The sequence below is a fragment of the Neolamprologus brichardi genome, chromosome 11 (assembly GCF_056152115.1).
Source record: "Neolamprologus brichardi isolate AB-2024 chromosome 11, ASM5615211v1, whole genome shotgun sequence".
NCBI classification, from domain to species: Eukaryota; Metazoa; Chordata; class Actinopteri; order Cichliformes; family Cichlidae; genus Neolamprologus; species Neolamprologus brichardi.
The window spans coordinates 23,892,563-23,915,637 of record NC_142114.1 but is presented as its reverse complement, the minus strand read 5'-3'; the positions used below and the strand labels follow the sequence as shown (position 1 = coordinate 23,915,637).

General features: G+C 39.4%; 1 protein-coding gene across 8 annotated transcripts in view; it reads right to left on the bottom strand.

The window, feature by feature from the left end:
* Positions 1–23,075, bottom strand: part of mef2d (myocyte enhancer factor 2d) — a 101,705-nt gene that overhangs the window by 8,932 nt on the left and 69,698 nt on the right. For 4 of the 8 annotated variants that reach the window (XM_087848394.1, XM_087848395.1, XM_087848396.1 and 1 more), the window contains exons 6-11: positions 19,250–19,306; positions 9,358–9,536; positions 8,033–8,062; positions 4,807–4,924; positions 4,371–4,548; positions 2,938–3,006 (exon numbers count right to left, since the gene is read on the bottom strand). In XM_087848394.1, coding sequence (XP_087704520.1) covers positions 2,938–3,006; positions 4,371–4,548; positions 4,807–4,924; positions 8,033–8,062; positions 9,358–9,536; positions 19,250–19,306 — 631 coding nt within the window. The remainder of the gene's footprint in view (positions 1–2,937; positions 3,007–4,370; positions 4,549–4,806; positions 4,925–8,032; positions 8,063–9,357; positions 9,537–19,249; positions 19,307–23,075) is intronic. The other 4 variants (XM_035908090.2, XM_035908093.2, XM_035908092.2 and 1 more) reach the window with 2 other exon arrangements.

Genomic DNA, 23,075 nt, shown 5'->3' with positions numbered 1-23,075 from the left:
TCTTTTGCCTCTGCGTCAGTTGTGAAATTGTAATAAATTCATACTAATTAGTCTGTTTATTAAAGTCTGCTTATTAAAGTTGAGTCCATGTGGTGCCAAAAATCAGCTTGCTGTTGCTAAATAAAGATTTCTGAGCCCCATAAAGTAATTCTGCAATTTAACAATCTAACATGTGACCATCTTATATAAATGTAATGGATAAATAAACAAATTACCCACATGGCACACACTTAATAGAACTAAAATTGTATTTTTATCGTACAGGTAGAGGGATGTATAATGAATCCCCCGTGGTTTCTAATCTAGGGTTTGAGAAAATACTGATTCCCACCAGGAGGTTTAACTGCTCAGCCTCTGACAGCATGTACGCATCATGCCCTGCCAACAAACAGTGTGTCCTCTTAGCAATTCATCAGAGTGTGCACCGTCTCCAAAAGTTCTTCCTTTTTTTCAGTTTGTGTTTACAAGTTAGGAAACAAGTATAACAAAAAAGAAAAGCTGGGCACAAAAAAAAAGAAGAGTTAGAAACCAATAATTTTTTTAAGCTCCGTACTGATTGATTAGTAGCTATGTACATTAAAACATCACTTGTGTACTAGCAAACAGCCACCCCTGAAAGTGGGTCTGTTTGTTTCCTGTGAATGTCCCAAATGGAGGCTGTGTCTGCTGATAACACATCGACTCAGTGAGGAAACAAACCATTGCGACGTGTCCTGCAAAACCAGTATGCAGAGACCACTTCTCCATAAACACCCAGACTAGCTGAATCCAAGGCTGCACAGCGAGGGGATTTAGGGGCAGCCGTGACATTAACATTTAGATTAGGAAGTCAGGGCGAAGATGAGAGTCAACAGGTGTACACCAAATTAACTGAGCCTGACCAGGAAAGCAGGAAATAAGCAGAATGACAGAACTAGTGGAAGAAGGGATGATTAAAACGAGGGAAATGGAGAGAGTAAGTTGACAGGAATCATTTCCTCGTGAAGCCTGTGGTGAGGGAAAGTGTGGCCGACAGCGAAGGCGAGGCTCGCAGCCAAGCTGTCAATCACCATTTGATTGGAGGAGCTTGTTTGCTCGCTGTGAGGCTGCGGTGTGATGAAATCAGAAACAAAGCAGAGCGGTCTGGACTGCAGAAGAGCCCACGTCTGCTCATGCTGTCCTTAGGAAGGCACGATTTTCCGTTTTGCCGAGAGAACAGTTTGGCAAGCTGGGAAAGCATCCCACATTTTCTGTGGTGCTTGCTTGTTTTCAGTGGCAATGATTCTGTTATTCTGATCCCACACACAACACTGTAAATCCGCCTGGTGTCAATTCCAGTGTCACACCTGAGGTTGCTGAAACTCTGCCACAGTCAGCATCTGGGCGGCATGATTATGCAGAAAATGGGAGACCCTGCTTATTTAGTAAAATCAGGACTATTTTTCATATTTTGAGGAATGTCTTGGTTATTTTATTATGAAAGAAATCCTTTGTTAGAGTAGCTCAAAAAGTGATGAAACACAGCGATCAAACAATTAGGGAATAGAGCAAAGCAAAAACGCCAACTTTCAGCGGTTCCATGTAAAACTTCCTGCTCCTTCTGTTTCTTTTCTTTTTGCAAATACTTGAACATACTGATCACTTTGAGCTTGTATCTTCCTACAAAATTCCTGAAAATCATTAGTATGTTAAGAATATTTTTGATATGAAAAATGCTCCATATTGATGTCGGTATAAGAAACAGTTGTTGTATTATTACAGCCAACGCTCAAGGAAATCACTGCTGGCTGCTTTTTCAGGATCTCCGAGTGGTTCAATTGATTTGTTTGCAGAAGGATTTCATACAATCTGGACTGCCATTTGTTAACATTTACAAGGCGATATGAAGAGTTCTGCTGCATATGAGCTGGTGGTGACTGTTAACTATATGCTGCTTTTTCAAAGATGCTCAACCCCCTGGAGTCACAGCTGTTGTATACACTAACAAACAACCCATTATCATATTTTCCTGGATGATTTTCAGCTTGTCAGACAGAGGAACAAATAACAATCTCCTTCCTGACAGCTAGAATTATTCTAAGTGTCTTTAAAAAAACAAAACAAAAAAAACATTTCTCTTATTTGTTTTATTTTTAATCTGTTTTGTGATGAAGATTCGAAGCCGCTGTTCAATTGAGATACGTACATTTTGAACAAGAGGATGGCAGCACTTTAATGCCCTTGTCTGTGTGTATACGAGTATTTTAGAGGGACTTAAATATCAACTGGAAATAAACACGTTTTTTTGTTTGTTTTTTTAAAGAAATAGCTGCACTTGACAGTGATTCTATACTGTCGAGCTCTAAATTATTCTTTTAGTCCCACTAGTGTAGGAAATTCAGACCAACGTGTACCTGAGCAGTTCAATCTTCTGTCTGACTGTCAGCTGAGAGTGACAGCTAAATGGCTGAAAAGTAAAATTGTAATGCACTAACAATGCTGGTGGCGCAGAGCTGTGCGCTGGTTTTGTGTTAGGAATTGAAAGCAGCACCCAGAGACTACTTCCATTCAAGAACATAGCAAGGTGCTGCTGCTGTCACACTGAAGCTTCTTCCTCTTTGTTGATGACACTTCCAAAGAGCTTCAGATCTAAGCTTTAGGTGGCATAAAAACTCCTAGAACCAGACTAGTCAAATGATAATCTGAGAGGGGAAAAAATGGTGCTTTTGCCTCAGCAGAAGTGAACGAGCGGTGATACACGGAGAGAGCAAAGCAACAGGCATCACATCAAACATAGAAATGGAAAGAGAAGACTGGCTGATATTGTGTTTGTCATGTAATTGCATCAATTTTGTATTTCTTTTGGTTATTTTGGTCACAAACTGTCAAGTTATTATAGACTCATAATTCACTGTGGGAGTATAATAATTTGACAGATAAACAGTGTGGCAGAGCACCAGATGCTATCATGTCATTCACCTCAGGTTAGCAGCAAAATTGGAGATGCAGTTAACCATCTCCGCATTCTGTTTCTCTGCACCCCACATGCTGTGGAGAAAAAGGGGGGGAGGGAGGACAAAACAAGAGGCAGTTACAAGCTGCTCCCCCACCCACACATTAACCTAGCAAACCCAGAATGGTCACATAAAGACTTAGTTGTACCAACTTAATTTGTAAAGTAGAAATGTAGTTGATTAGACTCAGGTAAAGGTCACATCAGTTCTGCAAGTGTAAAAATAATATGGTGACATTTCACTTTTTAAATCGCTTTCATGGTCTTGCAAAGCACCAACAAAGGGAAGATAGGTTAAAAAAAAAAAAAGCTAACCTCGGTTAGAAGGACTTACAAAGAATGTCTCAATAATGAAAGAAACATACTCCCAAACACAAACACTGAACTCAAAGAACGGACCCACCTTTGTAGCTGTGTTTGCAAAAGTAAGTTAGTTGTTTTAAACCTAAGACACTTTTTAAGGAGCTGTTTTTCTTCATCAGTTGTCTGCTTCCTGTACTGCACTGAGCTGCGAAAAAGAACTGTTTACAAAGTAGCTTTTGAGTGCTGTATAATCAGTTAAAATATGATGGCTGGATTCAGCTACTAATGGTGTGTGTCTGCTCTGAAATGACCTCGCTTGTTTGGAATTTATAAGTTCGTCTGACTCGTTATAGATCTGGTCATCTGAAGGAGATAAGAATGTCCTTAGAGCACAATTTAACCATGCGATGCAAATCAAGCCTAGTGTGTCTGTTAATACGCACCAACATACACATTTTTTTTGTTTTGTTTGTTCAAAGGCAGTCTGTGGTTTCACTGATGATTTAGAAGTATCCATTACCGGATAGCCATCAAGACACCAAGAACAATGGGACTACTAAAGTAAGAAGACGGGCCATCAGTCTAGTGATGATTCCAGGCTTTTTTTGCTTTACAGCAAAGCAAAATATAAGGTTTGAGGGCACTCAGACCAGCTGCAGGGATTTCTTTTTTAATTACAAAATAGCTCAAATTCTTCAGGGTAAACTCTGTTCTAAGAGTAACCTGTTAGCTGGAAAATTAGGAAGACTCACGTCCAAGAGTGAGTGCACCTTTTAAAGTTTTAAATCTAGAGCGCCACATAATGCAGCTAGAAGCAAAGCCTTGCAACCAGAAGCTAAAGACTGGGACCGCAGTGGGAGGTGGAGCTGAGCAGGGGGAAGTATCTAGGTCACCACGAAGATGAATAAACCGCAGCTTGGGTGATGTTACAGCTTTGTATACGAGCATGTGCTATGGTTTGTGTAATGGATCATGTGACATGTGTGGCTCTTGTAAAAGTTTTACTGCTCGGGTACTTCAAGGAGAAGGTTAAAGGTTGTAAGATTAATGGATTCATCTCATTAACGGTGTGTCATAGTAAGAAAAGGGAGCTTACACCAAGTTGCTGAGTGATGCCAAGCTCAGTTGCTGTTGCTGTTGCTGCTGTTGCTGTTGTTGCTGCTGAGAGACTGCTGGTTGCTGTTGCTGTTGCCAAGCAGCCATGTTGCCAGGCACCAGCCCCGGTGGCGTGAACGTCTGGAGCGCTGTGAGATCTGCGCTCGTCAGCTGGTACTCTGAGATTAAGGGATGGAGGGGGAGACGCAGAGGGAGAAAGGCAGAGAGAGGAGACGGAGAGGAGGGGTGAGGGGGATTGTTTTACATCATACAACTTTCGGGTGCATCAATATTAATCAGCGCTAATCCATATTAATGGAGACCTTTGAAGTAGAATCACTCCAGAAGCTCTCACACAATGAACAAAGTGAATATTCATAGTGGTTTGTGGCATCACACTACAAGACTTCCAAGTTTTGCTGCCTTCCACAACTCACCAGTGTTGTAGGCCGTCTGCATGCCGGAGAAGGGCGCTAGGAGACTGGGTGTTGCCACGGAGACCACTGGTGTGGTGAGTGGCTGTGCCACCTGGGAGCCGCCTAGCCGTTGAGCATTCTGGGAACACAGAGAGATGGACAGAGGAAGCTGAACATTGGGGCATGTGAAGTAGAAGAAGTGGTTCTAAAAACAAAGTCTGCATTGAGCTACTGACAAGTAGCAAGTTGATTTTCATATGCAACATTTCCTCTCGGTATAAACATCTGCAAGTCTCTCTCTGCACAGTGTAGTTAATCCATGCTAAAACACTTGCACTGTTAAATTCATAACCAAATCCTTCTGATGTTTTTCATGTTGAGGAATCTCTGATAAGACACGCAGTATTTGAAAGAGAGGGTTTGGTTATAAATCTCAGATGGATGTTTTAGCCAGAATGGTTTCATAGATCCAGTGTTGCGGCTCCATGTCGTGAGAAAACCTGGTCTGGATCCACAACAAATCATCTCTTTTTCTCCTTATATGGACTGAGTGTAGAGGTTCACGGCACATGACTTCATCCATTTTCAACGGCAATAATGATAATGGTTAGCATGTGCTTTTCACTGTACAGCAGAGTGGATGCAGAGACTGTAATGTACCCAAGGTCAGCTACTACTTAAATAATTTTACTCAAACCACAGCTTGCTCTACTTCTATTTCAAATAAAAACAGACACATTATCTCCTGTATTCTACTCTGTGCTTTACAAAGTACAAGTGCAGCAACTCTAATTAACTTCCAGCTCTGAGTTTTACTGACACTTTAGAGGTTTTATTAAGAGACAGAAGCAAAGAAAACCTAATAACTAAAATCTAATATAATAAACATTTAGTTGATTTCACTTGTGCCTGTGCAGGGCATTGGAAGATTCATTATTCATCATGCCACAGCCAGAAGCATATCCGCTTCCAGCAAGAAAATCCAAGCACCTCAGTTCTCTCTGAGGTGTTTTAACTTTTTCTGTGACACTTTAACATCGGCGTGCAAGATGAGAAATGTCTCGCATCTCAAGGTGGCGTTGGCACGGCAATGCTGTCGCCAGGGCCGGGTGCTTGTGTTATGTAGCATCACGGTGGAAGGTGTTATGAGAGGCATCGCTGTGCCGGAGAATCATGCTGACAGGAACGCATGCATCGACAAGGCTGACAGAAGAGAGACGAGAGGGGCTGAATGTGTGTGTAAGGACGTGTTTTTATTTAGTGTGTGCATGTGTGTGTGTACAGAAAGGAATGCGAGGCATGAATAAACAATGTGAGGTGTGCGTTTGCTCTGAGGGGTGGGTATTGGTATATTTATGCAAGGAAACACCCGTGAACCTGTCAACATGCGTGTGTGCGTGTGTGTGTGTGTGTGGACTGAAGAGGTCAGCGTATCTGAGTCTAACACGTCCATCTGTGTTCCAGGTTGGAGACTTTGTGAGCTTTCCTCACTCTGATCCTCAGAGCATCGACACTCGGATGAAACCAAACATGCACATGCTGAGCAGCTTTCACACACAGCAGAGAGTCAGGTGGTTGCTCCGGTTCCCTTGACGTTTTCTCTCTACAGTCTATTTGTGCTTCACAAATGTCACTTTAGGCTAGGCTCAACTGTCCCTTAAATATACACATTTTAAAATTCAATTTGCTTTCAGGTTTTCCTTCGCAATAATTCGCAATAATACTCCATCAATAACAAAAACTGGAAATCGTGAAAATGCAACTGCTAAAAGACCAAGACTGTTTTCAATATATTTCAATTTAAAGGACAAAAAGCACAGTCTTTGTAAAAGAAAATACCTCGTCTCAAATGTTTTGGTAATATTTTACAAAGAGTACTGAGATTTAACCCTTTAAAGAATGAACCATGAAAAAACTGTCATAAAATTGTAATTTTTTTTTATAAAGAGTGATTATTGAACCTTCAGACAAATCAAAAAATATAATAAATAAATAAATATATTAATTAAAATGCATTATTTATTTACATTTTTATTATAGTTGCTATATCTGGCATTTTCTCCACACAATCTATTGCTATTGATTGCTTTTTTTTTTCTATACTATATGTAAACTTTTTAAAAAATTATATCAAACACTAAGTTCCAAGTTCATTTTAGGTTATGTTTCCCAGACTCTTTGGTAAATACACATTAATTTGCAGTCTTGCAGAAAGTTGTTTAAGGAGACGGACAACCTGTCATATTTTTATGCAGCTTATTTTAGCTAAGAAATATTAAAAAACCCTCCTGTTAAAAGATGATTTACACTTTTATGGTTTGTGCACAGATTAAACATAAACGATAAATTCTATAACACAGCTTTAGGGATGTTTATCACTACTGTGCAGCTAAGCTTAGCTGATACCACCTGTTTCCAGTCTTAATGCCAACCTAAATGGAAGCTTCATATCACATCTTAGAAAGCAATATAGAGATTATCATTAAGCAGCTTTTGGATATAACTTTATATTTACATAGCATTACATAGAAATGTTATCCATCTTTTCATCTGACTCCACCTAAGCGTTTTTTTTTTTGTTTGTTTTTTTCCCACTGGTCAAACTCTGCCTCATGATAAGCTTGTAGCTAATAAAGTCTAAAAGACGTTTAAAATAATTAAACAGTGCCCTTTAAAACTTTATGTTCTGCATAATTGAGAGCGCATCTCATGAAAAGCTTTTCAGTCTAGTCCTACTGTAGCCATCAATATGCATTTAGTTCTCTGTTTAAGAAAATGATGTCTGTCAAATAAATGGAATATTAAAGTCCTTTCAGTCCTTGGGCCTAATGAATTAAGCATGCAAGGTATGTGGTTATGCAGGGCCTGCCTTTCTTATGTATTGTGTATTGTTCCGAGACTTTCCCTGACAAACTTGAAGTTCAAGTCAAGTCTTGTAGGATTGAAGCGTCACAAGTTCAAGTCTTTTCATGACTTTAATCAAGCCATAAACTCTGCTGGCATTTACAAATCTTGCGGTGAAGCTTGTAGTGAAGCATAACCCTTACAGTCAAACTCATCCAGGAACAGAAGCAAACAGATGATTTCTCCACCGTCTGATGCTCCAGTGGCTTTACGCCTACTCTTCTCATAACACCAGTGCCACTGATTCAACCCTGAAGTGATGCGTTTGCTGACCGTGTCACACTCATGCTCGGTGAGATCACACACCACATCCATGAGCCTACAACTCTAAAAGTCTATTCACCTCACTCACCAACTCCAGCTCTTCCTCAGTCTGCACGGCCGGTGGAAGAGGGGACAGTAAAAAACAAAGGGCTGTTAAGTTTCTATAAAATCTAACTGGTGTAGAGATATGAACATGTTATGGTTACTTTGAGAATAATTATAGAGATGCATATCATGGTAATACGATACTGAAAAGTGAAGGAGAAAGATTGGATCCAGAAGTCAGCTGTGGATCTGTCTGTCTGCCTTGTTAGAGACTGTACACCATGTATGGATGGACATTGTTGCTTTATTGTGTTTACAGATTTCTGGCTGTAGTAATAGAAATTATGTAATAGTGAGAAAGTTAGAACCATATTTAGAGAAGGAGCGCAGACATTATTATATTTTAAATTACATAAATTATTTCACTTTCCGGCCATAAAAAGGCACAGTGGCCACAGCAAAAAAGGAATCTGTGAAATTGTCACACATGTGACAAGTGAGACCCACGTAAAACATTTTTATTTTCATCTTCTAAGCCTCTCACTTATTCCAGACTACTGCCGAGTCCATCACCTGCACAATCTTCTTCTAGACTACTTTCTTCAGCCTGATGAATGTGGACAGGTTGTTCGCATCGCTGGAATAATTAATAACCAGAGTTTTCATATAAAGTAACTCCTCGTCTTTATAGTTCGATTTAGAACAAAGGAATCTAAGGATAAAGTGAAGTGTTTTAAACACTTCTAATTCCTGCTGTCAGAACTCAGAAATGTTCAAAGTTGGGTTGTGTCAGTTGCCGTTTTTAAGTGACCCAAACAATTATTACTTCAGCTGCCAATGGCGAGTCCCCGCAAAGTTGTGCAGCAGCAGAAATAAAGATGAAATGGTTTGGCAGTTCCATTGCATGACTCAAACTGGAAGTGGCTAAAGAGAAGTAGCAGTCATGGAAATATGTTTTCATGATATGACACATACTGCTGGAGGCAGACAGGATGTCCTCCTGGACAGTGACTTGCACAAAGATCCTGACAAAAATCTCCCACTGTAGCATTTATGTCATTTTTGTAATACATTTAAAATCTAGATTCATCAAGTTGCTCATTCAACATTGTGGAGGTTTGGACTATCAATGCAAACTGAATAGGATGGAAAATATGAATGGTTCACCCACGAGGCCCCTATTGTATATATTATAGGCTTCATCAAAAGGCACCGTAACAAAAAGAAAGGAAAGATTACTGATACTCATCATTGAGAGACTGGCTGCATTACACTTGAGATTAAAACACCTGAAGCCTTCATCGCATAATTTTGACTAATTCTGAACTGAAGTGCTGCTTCCACTCATGATCTCCTTACCAGCTGCATGAGGCTCTTGCCACTCTGTGAGGTGATGACCCTCAGGTCCGGCTTACGGCTGTTGACCATCTGAGGGCTGGGTGGAGGTGGAGACTTAGCCGGGACTACTTTCCCCAGGCTGTTGCCATTGGATACAGAGAGGAGGCCTGGGGAGGCCCTGGCACTGATGTAGCCATTAGCTGGAGAGAAACAAATAAAGAAAGTGAGGTTCAGTGAAGAGGAAGTGTAGCAGGAGGTTGTGTGTTTGTCTGTTTTGATGCTTTTTATGTTTCTACCTGTGAACTAGTGACTTTTTGTGCTTGTCTGCCTGGATGTGTATATTCAGCTCTGCATGCATGTGTGAGAGAGCTCTCATTAGTGAGTTGATCGCTCTGTCGCACCACATGCTCGTCATTGTTTCTGCACCTCAAACAGCTTTTTTTTCTTTGCAAGATGATTCTCTGCAGCTTCTTCACATCAAAACCATGTCACGATCTCTCCAGATCTATGTTATTTCTTTATTTCCATGTTCACACTCACTCTCTACACATTTCCTCTTTTACTTTTACGTGTCTTGGCACTTGGTTAAAAGAAAAACATGCAAATCTTTCTGGACACCTGCCATCTGTGAAACATTGTGAAAAAACCCCACTTCCTTAGCAACTTAGCTTTCATTGTCACTGAATTATTGCTAAATTGGTCTCTATGTCAGTCAAAAATCCTCCATGCAGTTTAACGATTACACTGTACTTCCAATACTGTGACTGCATATAATGTACATGTGTAAAACCATTATATTGTATTTACACACATGTAAATTATTACTTGTAGCAATACGTGTTATTATAAACTGTTTTTTGAGAAAAACAAAATAAAAATGTTTCTTTTATTTAAACTAAGGTCCATAAGGTTTTGGAAAATAACAGTTTTTGTCATTTTTCTTCTGTACACCACCACAGTGAATACTCTGAAAATCAGATGAGGGGACAAGGCGATGTATAAAAATGCCTTTAATGTCCTCACAATTCATGCAGTAGCTTTTTAAAAAACATTTTTTTGCATCTCATTCAGCAAAATTGGGAAAAAAAAGATCATTAGAAAAATATTTACAGACCTAACTATGTGTAAATTGATCTAAGGGACTTTATATATAATATTTAACTTAATCTCTTAATGCTTTCCTTCCAAATCATTTATTAAAATGAACAGATGTCAATTTGCCAAAAAATGAAGAATTATCCAATACACAAGATGCTTAAGAGTTCATATTCAGAAATTAAACCTGTTCTGATCTCACATGGAAGTCTGGTAATGTTAGTTTTGTGTTTTAGTTAATGAGAAATGCATGAAAAGTCAAATATATTTTTTTAAGGCCATCTAGTCCAGATGAGTAGCTCACTGATAAGTTTTTAATAATTTCAACAGTGGAGCTTTACGAGGTCTTAAATATGCACAACACATTTAATGACGTTTAAGGTAAAATGAACTGGTTCTAGTCTTTTCATGAGGCTTGTTGACAGTATTCAAAGATAAAATAACTTCTGGTTTGCAGTGTAAAGGTTCTCCCCCCCTTGTTCTTATGATCTTTAACGTCAATCAGGGCATTCCAGTAACATGTCTGGCCACATTACAGCATGCTACACCTGTTGAACGCACCCTCCTTTGAAATGGCACAACTGCCACATTCCAAACCTTCACACTGCCACACAACAGTTACTCTAAGAAACAACAAAGCCTGATTCGTGACGTGCTTCTGTCACAGAAAAACACTGCACGATACAATGCTGCTCCCTCTCCCATGTTTACGTTCTTTTATATTAGTCGGTTGTGTACTTATTTAAGATGGGTGTCGTTGGGGTTTTTTGTCTACTGTGTTTACCTTTGTTGCCTATTCATTTTCAATCAAGTTTAAAAAGTTAAAACGAACGATGGATTTGGTGGTGATGTGGAAGATGGAGGATATCTGCTTGTCATAACAACAAGACTCCAGCAGACAGCAGCCTGTTCGAGGCTAAAAGACAAGTAGGCTCAAACAGAGACTCAGTCACAGAGTATATAAAAAGGGGGACAGCAGGGACTTTCCCAGCCCTAACACACACACACACACCCACACACACACACACAGTATTCCCCTTGGACAGACAAGGGATATGTGTGATAGCAGTTCTCCATGACACTGCCTCCAGACAACAGTGGCATGTGACTCTGCTTCATCTCAGTCTCACACACACACATCCCATAAACGAAACCTCACAACAACAACTAGAAGCGAACACTACCTCTGTTATCAGCTCAGCGGGAGGGAGACCGGGCAGAGAGGGAGGAAAGAGGAAAAGCACAATAGGAGCAAAGGAAGGAGTAATAGAGGGAAAAGTGAAGGAGGCTTGAGAAGTTAAGGCAAAGCTTCTTAATGTGAAGCACCTTTAGACATCATGTGAGACAAAGAGCTTTATAAAAAAAACAAAAACAAAAGAAAGATATGAAGATGAAAAGTAGACCCGGACAAATAGATTTTAAAAAGAGTAAAATATGATTAAATAGAACCTAAATAGGATTAGATGAACATTATGAAGGAAAATAAAGTTACAACACAGCTATGGTGCAGTACATGATAAGACCAAATTTTCCCAAATTAAATTTAATCAGAGGCAGAGGCAAATAGAAAAATCCTCAGACTTGATTGAGCTGCTGTAGACTTGAACTTATCTGAGACTTTGTTGCAAATATATGAAGGAAAAAAACCCTGAATGCTGAGTCTTCATGTTTAGTTTCGACTCTGGGGATATTAAGCAGACCTGTTCTTGTCCTAGAAGATTTGACAGGTCTGGATAGTTCCTGACAGAGCAGTACCAGATTTGTTCTTTGGCCCTAAAACATGATATAGACAAAGAAAGAAAGCTGGAAACAAAAAGAGATAAAGCAGAGCTTAAATAATTGCACTGTATAGTATTACCGTATAGCTTATGTTATTTCCTCCAAGTAGTAAAACAAAACAAATCTTCAATAACCCCTCAAACAAAAGAAAATGATCATTATATATAAAAAAGGGGGGAAATATTAGCCTTTAAACTGAATTTCAAGTGTGAAGAAGGAAGGAAAGAAATGATAGAAAAAATGAGAATTAAGAAATTACCCAGAACGGTGGGAGGGAAAAGAGAAAGGAGAGAAGGAGGAACCAGTATGGTCAGGAACAAAGGAGACAGGGAACAACCAAAGAGTAAGGTATATGGAAAAAATCATTAGGAGGGAAGGAGAGACAGGACAGAGAAGGTACTGGAAGGACATGTGAATGCTGGGAGGAAAAAAAGATGTTGCAGAATGCAGCAAGGTAGAGACAGATGGAATGAGACAAGCCAGGAAGATAACAGTAGAGGATGTCAGAAGAAGGCACTGTAAGTCAAAAGACAAGAATGAGATGAAGCAATACGAGATGATAAAAGAAGAAAAGGATGGTGGAAGAAGTAGGCTGGGAAGCAAGGAAGTAGACAAACTATGACCACGACAAGAGGACAAAGGAAGCTAGCAAGGAAGAAAGAAAGTGGGCTTGAAAAGTCCTTTGGAAAGAAAAGACAAAACAGGATAAGGGTGGAGATACTGAAAGCAACAGGGACAGAAGAAGGGGGGAAGAAGGAGGAAAGAAAAGATGCCAGCAGGTAATGAGGTAATGAGACAAGAGGCAGAGGGCATAAAGTGACCACATATTAGATATGACTGAAACAGAAAGGGAATACAGGAGGAGTGGCAAGAAAGCTACTTAGGAAAAAGGAATGAAGCACATAGGGATGAAAGGGTATCTGGTTACAGAGGCGGGGGGTGGAAATAAGTAGCAACAGAGGAGGAGAAGATAATAAGGGAGGAGTAGAGATGAACAGAAAGGCTAGGAAAGGAAAAAAGCATTTAGGAAATGAGGGACAGAAGGTAGAGAGGTAATGCCAAAGGAAAAAGAAGAGGAGTTTGTTTTTCAGCAGCATCTGATCAGTGAGAACACCTGTGTCCTGTTGACGCACAGTGAACCCTCACTACATCAGCTGACTCGGGGAAATTCTGCGATCCTCCACGTGTTTCATGTTGCACAACGTGCACCGAGCACTTGTGCATGTCTCTGACGGAAATCTGTTGCTGTTCACATTGTGTTCGTGGCTCTGTGTAAACAGAGAGGGTGGTGGCGTCGTGGCGATCCAGAGTCAGGAGTTACAAACAATGTGAATACGAGTGGGAGCCTCTGCTCGAGTTTTTCACTCGCCCTCAAGCCAACTCCAAATCCCCTTACAGAAAATAAAGATGGCGTGCTGAGATGCTTGTGTAGCCCTGTATGTGCACGTATATCTGCTTACACTATACTAGACAAGTGTTGGTTTTAGCTGGAATTTGGAGATGCAGATTACTGACACGTTTTTGTGTTTACTGAAGTCATTTTTACAAGACTCCAGACGCATTCTTGTTTGGACACTAAGGGATGAAAAATGGTAAATTGTGGAAAAATATGTAACAGCAAGGAGTAAAACACAAAGACAGTATAAAACATGGACAAAGTCTCCCATTTCCTTGGAACTCTGCATTCTGAAACATCAACATTAGCTTTTTGAATGCTGCCATGCTTTCGTTTTTTCATTTTGTTTTTTATTTTGAAAGCCAGAATTTAACAATACGATTATTTTTTTTAATTACTGGAAAAACAAAATTGAGAAAATAACTTGAAATTTCGAGTTAGGCGTCTTAAAACTTTGTGTTAGCTCTGCCAATCAGGAATCTCAGTGAAGGAAGTAATTTCCTTGTTACACGGAAGCAAATGGTGCAGACACGCACAATCAAAATCCAGGTAACATGGAGATAAGCTTCCTTATTGGCAGCACTAACTCAAAATTTCAAGTTTTTAACTTAAAATTTTGCGATACCTTAGTGAAAGTTTTCAATTATTTTCTTGGAATTTGGATTTAAGCATTTCCAAATTTTGAGTTATTAATTCAAAAATTTTCACTATAGATATAAATATATATATTTTTAGTGGTGGAAACGAGCTTCCATATTTACCTTATGTGGATTAAATGAATTAGAGGAGCAGATTCTGATTGGGAAGCCTATGAAACAACATGGCCACACCATAACTCATTAATTCAAGTGGATGAGTTACAAAAAACCCACCCCAATCAGAGCTGTTATAAAGGGGAAAACAATGCAGCATCTGCTATAGGCATGCTTTCAATTGTTGTAAAGTCTGGCAAATTAACACAGCAGTCTATAGCAGACTTCCTTTTGGAGTTAGCCGCAAGTGGTCAAAAGAGAAATGTCAGTTTTTGCCACGTCCTCTTGCCTTCACTTTTCAGCTCTGGAGGTTGGCCCTGACCTTCAAAATGTACTTTAAAAAAACCTGAAATCTACAATACAAATAAATCTGACTTATTTTCTGACATAACCAGCAACACAAAACATCTTAGCTATTACGCGTAACTGTGAAAATCAACCGAAGAAGTAAAGGATGTATAATCCCATATTTCTAGCTGTATCTAGTAACAAATATAAATGTGTCTTGATCTGCTGAGGTCTGGAGATTTCTGCCTTGCCCACAGAATGCATTTGAATCGAGGGCACAAATGAAAATGGAAAAATGAAAAAAAGATAAAAACCTACAACCAAGGTAAGGCAAAAAACAAACATACACATTTTTAGAGGAAAAAACTGCCCTACTTACAAAAAAACGTGAATTTTGAATAACAGAAAAGAAAATCTTTTGTGTTTATCTCTGGTCTTTGTTTTAATTCCATGCTTGCTTGTTTTCTGCCCGCTCAGTATCTCTTTTACATTCTAATATAATAACAAACAGAAACTAAATAATTTTGATGTTTTCCTAAAAAGAACTACAAGAAAAATGTTAGACTTAACAGAGAAGAGTTCAAACTTGCAGATTTGTTTTTGTTTTTTATTCCAAGCGGTTAAAAATAGCATACGCTTATTGAGTCGTGGACCCCGTGTTTTCGTGCTGAGTTGTGAAGTGACTGTATTTTAATACTTCGTGTGTTTATATTTATTGTTTACACTGAGCATCCAGAAGCTCACATGAATATAAGTCCTATTCTGAGCATGAGTCACAGAACCGCTCTGAGACATCTGTGGCTTTATTTGTGTACGTTGACTGTTCGAATGCACTTTTCCATATACTTTACATGTGTTCTTGTCAGTGTCCGGGTGAACATGTGTGACTACCGTCAGTGTGTGTGTGATGTCTCTTATTACGCGAGGCTGGGCGTGGGAATGTGTGGAATGCTGGGTGACGTCAATGGTGACATTCCCGTAGCACTGACTCCCTGGACAACAGCTGAGAATGACAGATTCAAGAGGAGGGGAGGGGAAGAGGAAAAAAAGAGGGGAAGAAGGGAGGAGAGAAGAAGAGAATGGAGAAGAGATAAAAGGGGTAAAGCAGAGAAAAGAAGAAGATGGGAGAAAAATCTGAAGAAGTGAGGAACTTGAAAAGAAGAGTGGGTTGTAGAAAAAAGTAAGAAAGTAAGCAAAAAAATAAGACTCCTAGGTATAGAAAGAAGACAGAAAAACTGGGATGAGGAGAGCAGCTATAAAGTGAAAGAGGAAACAAAAGACCTGGAAGAAGGGAGGGGAAAAAATAGGTAACACTGTCAGGATGGTAATGGGAGACACAAAAGATGAATAAAAAAAGAAGAAGGAGCAGGCAGAGAGTGATTAATGAGATGAAGGAGTGAGATGGGAGGACGGAGTGGAGCAGCCATCCGGGTGGATCAGGTAACCTTAGATGAGTTCTGGTACAACGAGGTTTCATATTTCGACACACGAAGGAGTCGTGATGTGTTTACAGAAGTCCTCGTGGTCACATTCATCCAAATCGAAACACAGACATCCACCTACCTTCTGAGGGTCAACTCAGCACAGCCATTGACAACTAAACAAAGGCTTATTCTAACAAGAAAAATACGATGTGTGAAGAGTTTAATAAAGTTAACAATGACTCGTTTCTGAAATACTGTTAAAAACAGCTCTTTGATCTTCAATAACAAGTCCAATTTACAGCATTATTAGTCAGGACATGACTTTAAATGCTTATTATTTGAATGATGACTTGCTTTTAGGAACACTTGGTAAAAAAAGAAAAGTCTCCACACTTTCAGTAATAGCTTTGAAAAACTAATATCAATATTGAGCCTTGGCTTTCGAGCATTCTTCTCATACAGTGCAGGGAAGTTAATATAAATGCATTGATTAATTTTGGCCCACCTTACCCGGAGACAATGCGTTTATCAAGTGAATATAGACAGGAAAAAAGCCCCACACCTTTCCACCATATCTATTACTATGGGTTTGCTGGCAGTATCTTTCCCAGCTAATGGGATTTAAGGGGAGAGCTCTGGCTAGTGTCAAAGTCACCTCTGAGGAGAGTCCTTTGCCAAGACAGGGGACAGTTGGATCGGGGGGTGGGGAGGTGCTGAAGGTGGTGGTGAGCGGGGTGGGGCGGTAGATTATTCTAGAGAGAAGATGAGGGGGAACAGCTGAGAGAGACAGCATGAAAAGGGGGGGAGGGAAGCAGTGCAGCTAGAGGGTTGAATTGCGGGTGAGGGGTGGTGGGTGAGCACGGGAAGTGGTTTAAGTGAGGGGAGTTAAACAGGCTGCTCTTTTCAGCGCCAGATGACGTTGGAAAGGTGCGGGGTGGACGCCATTAATCCTATTTTTCAGATTTCCAGGACAAGATTTGACTGGTTGTTCATTTTTTTTAAGCTTGCCTCATTACAGACCATTGAATCACTCCTACGATTTGTTCAGTGATTAAAACAGATCTGGTCTTGTGATCACTGGAGTCTGTTTCCCTTGGTTGGAGAAACAATCAATCAAAGCTTTGTAGGTCAGGATTAATATACAGTACAAATGCTGAGCAGACGTCTGATTCCACTTTTATATTAAGAAGACGACAAGAAATGATCCTAAATGATAGGAGTCTTAGTTTTGCATGGATGGAAAGAGCTTCATTGACAACGACTGTTAAACTGGCTAGTGCTTAAGGTTTTACACTCTAGCTCCCAGCTAATCACATACTGACACTTTGCTTGTGTCAGTATGTGTCAAATACTATTTTTAAACAGTGGCTATACTCTTATTGTTGATTTCTAATATTAGAAAGAACAAAAACAAAGAGAAGTGATGCATGGCACGATCATTGTTTTTATTTTTTTTTAATTTGATAAACTTTAGCTTTGTTTTGGTTTGGTTTGCTTCATTTCCTTGGTTACCGTCTCACGCCAGTGACAAGATCAACAAAGCATTTTTGCCAGACGCTGAGGGACTCCTACTGAACTTCACTGGACTAACCCGCACAATTTAAAGTGGCATGCAGTCTGGCATATGAAGTCTGTGGGTGTAAGTGCGTCACAAAAGAAACAGTGACTGATGATGTCTACGTTAGATACTAAACAGGAAACAGCTGACAGAGAGAGCTGGTCAGTATATGTTGTTGTTTATTTCTTTCACTGTGATCCTCTGATGCACTGAAGGGTCAATAACAAAACAGAAGATGCCCAACCAATCAGGATGCAGCATTAAGTGGCCATAATTGGTGTCGCTTAGCATTGCCAATCAATATCCAAGTGGCAGTTTCGCCCATTTTCAATGACACTTGTGTTATGTTTAGAGGGACATAAATCTCTAAACTCTCTTCTCAATGTACCACAGTACTCACAATGATGAAACCAAAATTAGTGAGACTGACTATTGATTGTTTGGGTCAAAATAAAGTAGAAATAAGACCCTTATCACCCTCACCAGGTGACATTAGCACAATGTCAGGCTGAATAAATGAAGTGAAACAACACACCACTTTAGTGTGATTAGCATAGCTCACACCACCTTTTAAAAAAGGACAGTTTACCCACAGCAAAATAATATCGACAAGAAAAAGCATCACATTCAGTACATAAAAAATTGTGGACAAATAGAATTCAATTAAAAACTCATTAACAGTATCACAATTTGAGTATCATGCTATCAGGTGTTTTACATTTCTTTTTTTTTAAATATCAAAGCTGCCAATTAAAAGTTAATGACTGTCATAATAATAATAATAACGACAACATATTCAGTAGTGGATTCAATCTTTTGTATTCAATACCTTGAGTTGTCAAAGGAGCTTGCAAAGAAAAGCGTCTGGACGCTGGAGTCCAGACGCTTTTCTTTGCAAGCTCCTTTGACTACGATGACCTGGATGACTGAGAACCTTCACAGACACAATACCTTGAGTTGCACCACAATTTAAGCTGCCATAGAAATCATGAATCTGAGTAAACCTGAACTTACAGTTTGCTTCAAATACATTTATCAGTACTCGGCTCAATTTTTATAATTCATTAAACTGGCACTAAAAATGAAATTTCGAACTCACTTTGAGATTCATGTGTCACATTAAAGCCGGTAGACCCCAGACTGGCTTTCTAATATTGCCGACGATTTGAATTTTAAAAACAGCTGAGAAGCTTCACACAAGTTATTCTGTAATATCGACAGTTTCTTTTCCTCTTTTTAAAGTCTCTGCTTGCCTTTCTCCCCCACAACCTGAAACCCATTCTGTTCTTTGGACTGTTGACAAGCAGCTTGTACTGTGACCCTCAGCTGTCGCCAGTCAACAGGTGGTTCATGCTTGTGCTTGCATTTGTGAGTGTGTGTGTGTGTGCGTGTGGCTGTTTGAGTTGGCGTCCGAGTTGTGTGAGCCTGCTGCCACACAAAATATTCTGCATTGCTCTGTCTCTACGTCAGTTTCAGAAACCATGTCTCTTTAAAGAGTCCTGCCAAAATACAGAAAGCAAAGAGGAGTGTGTGTTTGTGTGTGTGCGCGCGCGCGCGTGTGCGCATCTTTGTACCAAAACTGGGAAGAAAGGTAAAAAGATAAAAGAAAACATTTACTTACGGACTGGACTCGGGCACGCTCCATTAGAGTTCCCCAAGTCTCCCCCTAACAGAGCACCTAAGATAATAGGAAAACACACCACGGTCACATAAATAACGCTAAAAATTACCTCATATCAAACAGTTAATCTGAGTAGCACTAATCTAAAATGATTCATGAAAAATGAAATCATTAAATCAAGTATCATTAAAAAGTCCTACTGCAATCGATGCTCATTTCACTCACTGAAGGACCATAATTGGTTTCAATTCTGCATTTCCAGTTAATGTTTAAGTGTTAGTTTCATTACTTCTCAATGGCACTTTTGTGATATTTTGAAGGGAAAAACTCTGAAAGACTAAATGCTCACCTAAAGCTAATTAAAAGTACAATATTATTTAAAAATGAAAGCTCGTCATTGGGAGAAAGACAGTCTATGTTTACAGTGTATGTAACTGCCAGTAAAACTCTCTTATTACATATTTAAGATCATCAGAATAAACAAATATTATATCCAAAGGTATTTCCTCATTCTCCTCATAGGATTACTATGAGGCTACTGGAGTGCTTAGAGACATTATTCTAGTGTTAATTTACTGTAAATGTGTGAATGTTAAAGTGAAGCAATTCTACTTTAATCATAAGTAGATGAGATCTCCTTCTCACTGTTATTGATCCGCACAAACCCACAGTGATATTAACAAACATCCTGACTTTGGAAAATAAACATCAAACACATTTTACCCTTGGTAGGTTTGAGAGATTTATATTCAGAGATTCACAAGCCGATAACACCAATGTGCGAACATCACAGCATCATATGCGCTGCCTCCTGCACGCTCTATCCAAGCAGCTCTCCCGCCTAAAATCACACAGAGTATTTCCAGTAGCGCGAAGGTGTCTGAAGCCGACCATTTCCTGCTGTCTGTCACATGTGAGCAAGGACAACTGTGGGAAATACTTTGCTCCGATTCTCCTGAAATGTGCATGTGTGAAAACAGATTTTTTTATTTTGTTTTGTTTTAGCTTAGCCCCACCAACAGCACATCGCACCAGAGTGAATATCATTAAAGAAGCTGTGTTGCTGCTAAATGTTTAAAAAAGCAGGTTTGTAATAACACATAAACTTGTGAGAGAGTTTTTCAGTATTTTCCCCAAATAACCAAAAGCATAAAACACATAAAATAGTAATTTTACTGTTGCCATAAAATTAAATCTCATGTGCTTTGTCTCTAAGCACAGGAAACAGAGACATTTTTATACACTGCAACAGCTACATACATTTATCTTCATTCTAGCAAACATTATGCTTGCTTTTCCCTCACATCGCAGGCAGCATTTTTTCTGCACTGACACTTATTTTCCCTCGGTTGGTGCAATTTCAATTCTTTGGCTCCAATGCGCTTTAGAAATTCGGGGTCATTAGGGGTGACTGAAAAAAATCTGGCTGGACAGACACACAGAAAAACGCCAATAAGCAAAGACAATGAACCCAATGCATCTCTGATGATGTGGGATGCATAAAAGGGTACAGCGATGTATTTGCACTGCTGAGGCTATGAGGAGTAAGGGGAGGGGATGAAAGGGGCGTCCATTACTGCTACGTGAAACCCACTTGCCTCAGAGAACGGCATGTTATGAAAGATGCTGTAATGCATTTGTTGCGAGTTACATCACCTAATTCTGACTTGCAATGAGATTACGCTGGTCGGAACAAAGCTTGATAAGTAACCTTGTCTGAGTTGCAAAAATGGGGCACAAATCCTTTTAGTCAGAGGTTGAAGGATTGGTTTGCCACACAGAGGCAGCGGGCGCACGGTGTACCAGCCAACCAGTCAAAGAAATGATGGATGTCTGTCATTATAGGTAGTGTGCACTTATTTCAACAAGCAGAGGAGTTATTTGGACTGATGGAGCATGCAGGCTGCACAACACATCACTGGTCATTTTGCTGCTTGTCGACTCAGAAGATTCTCTATTAAAACGCTGCTGTTACATAAACCGTGCTTCTGCATAGACCGAGGGCACTTTATGAAATGGTCTTTAAGTAACTACATCACTATGACAACCATGAGTTTAAAAGTGGTTCAAATCATTCAGTTACAAGAGACGTTTAGAAACCAGTACAATAACATGCTTGTCCACAGACTGACTGCTTGTGATGCAAAAAAAAAAAAAGAAGAAGAAGAAAAAGGAAAAAAAATACAATTATTAAATGTCAAAATGAAACATTTGAAAACCGATAAAAATCAGCTGTACGGAAAGTAGGCCAAACATCGACGGAGAACCACCAGTCACAGGTTTACACAGGGATTTGAGCCTCATATACATAACACAGAGTGTTGACAGATGCTGCTAATTAACATTCAATGTGGCGTGACCCATATTTACAACAGTTTGCAGGTCATGTAGTTACTGAAAGTCCTTTTTCAAAATCTTTGAGACTGAGTGATCGTTTAATGAAATCAGCAATGTCTGAAAGACCTCTTTGTTCAATGTTTCCGCTCAAAATAAATAAAAACCGCTAAACTGTATTTCAAATGTTCAAAATGACATAATTCATGGCAAACTATTTTTGTCATCATGCAACGACACTAAGAGCATTTTCCACTGACATGGCGTTGGTGCCAGTGTACGACTGGTTTCTCGCACTGTCAAGACTAAATAGCTCACAGAAGCACGGCACCACAAATCCGGCGCGCCCCATCGTCAACATCGGCAGAGAAGGGAAATCATCAACGTCTGGCAGATTCAGCCTAGAGAATCTGTATGCCATATTTTACACCCATGGAAATCACCTCAAATTCTTCGAGTAACAATGCATAATGACCGGTTATCAAACCTGACAAAATGTGGGCTGATTTCCAAAGACAGCAATGAAAAACTGGTTCTGAAGCTGCACTGGCACCACACCAATAAGAAGAAGATGTATAATGACAGCGTGGTTGCACGGTGTCTTTCTAAGAGGTTCAACCTGACTTGGACTCTATGACACACGGGCAGCTGCAGTGGTCAAAAGGTTTTTCAGTTACTGTTACTTTTGTTGCATTTTTCCCCTCAAAAAACTGTTTTTTTTTTTATTTTTGTCTGTCATTAAATATGATAATCTCTTTGTGTGAGCTTTCACAGTGAACATGACTACACTTGTCAGGTTTTATGGAAGTCTAAGGTTACGACTGAACTGCATTAAAAGCTGGAACACTGAATGTGAAATGGTTATCGGCCATTTTACTGAACAAAGAATTTCAGAATTTTAAGAATGATGTATTTCTGGTATTGTTTAGATTAGGGGTACAAGTTTGCACACATTTGAGAAACAGTGGCAAGCTGCAGCCACTAAAAGAAGAGGCTTTTAGTGGGTGCAGCCGAAAACAACAAAATATGAGATTTTAAAAGTTTTTTTAAAAAATGTAAAAAAATAAATTTATATCGGAAGGTAAACATATAAAATCATATTATAAATACTTAATGTAGCCAGAAATTTCTAGTCTGTTCATTTTCTTTTTAAATATTGTCTCCATGTTTTCTCCAATACTTGTCAATCAAGCAGTGTGGGTGGCAGTCTGATGGCTTTTTTTCTTTAGTTATCTTTTGAAGAACTTTTGAGATTTTGTCAGTTTGTCTTCTTTGTTCTTCAGTCCATCTCAAAACTCTCGATGTTTTCAAAAAAAGTAAAACTCATCAGTTGCCTAGCATCAGAGGATCCTTCACTGACAAAACCAAATCAATGTTTAGAACTGCAAATTGAAAACCTACACTGTGGATCGATCAATCAGCTGCTGGTATTAAAATTGGATGTTTATGTATGAGAAGATGTTTCAGATTATTGATTATTAGAACAACCATC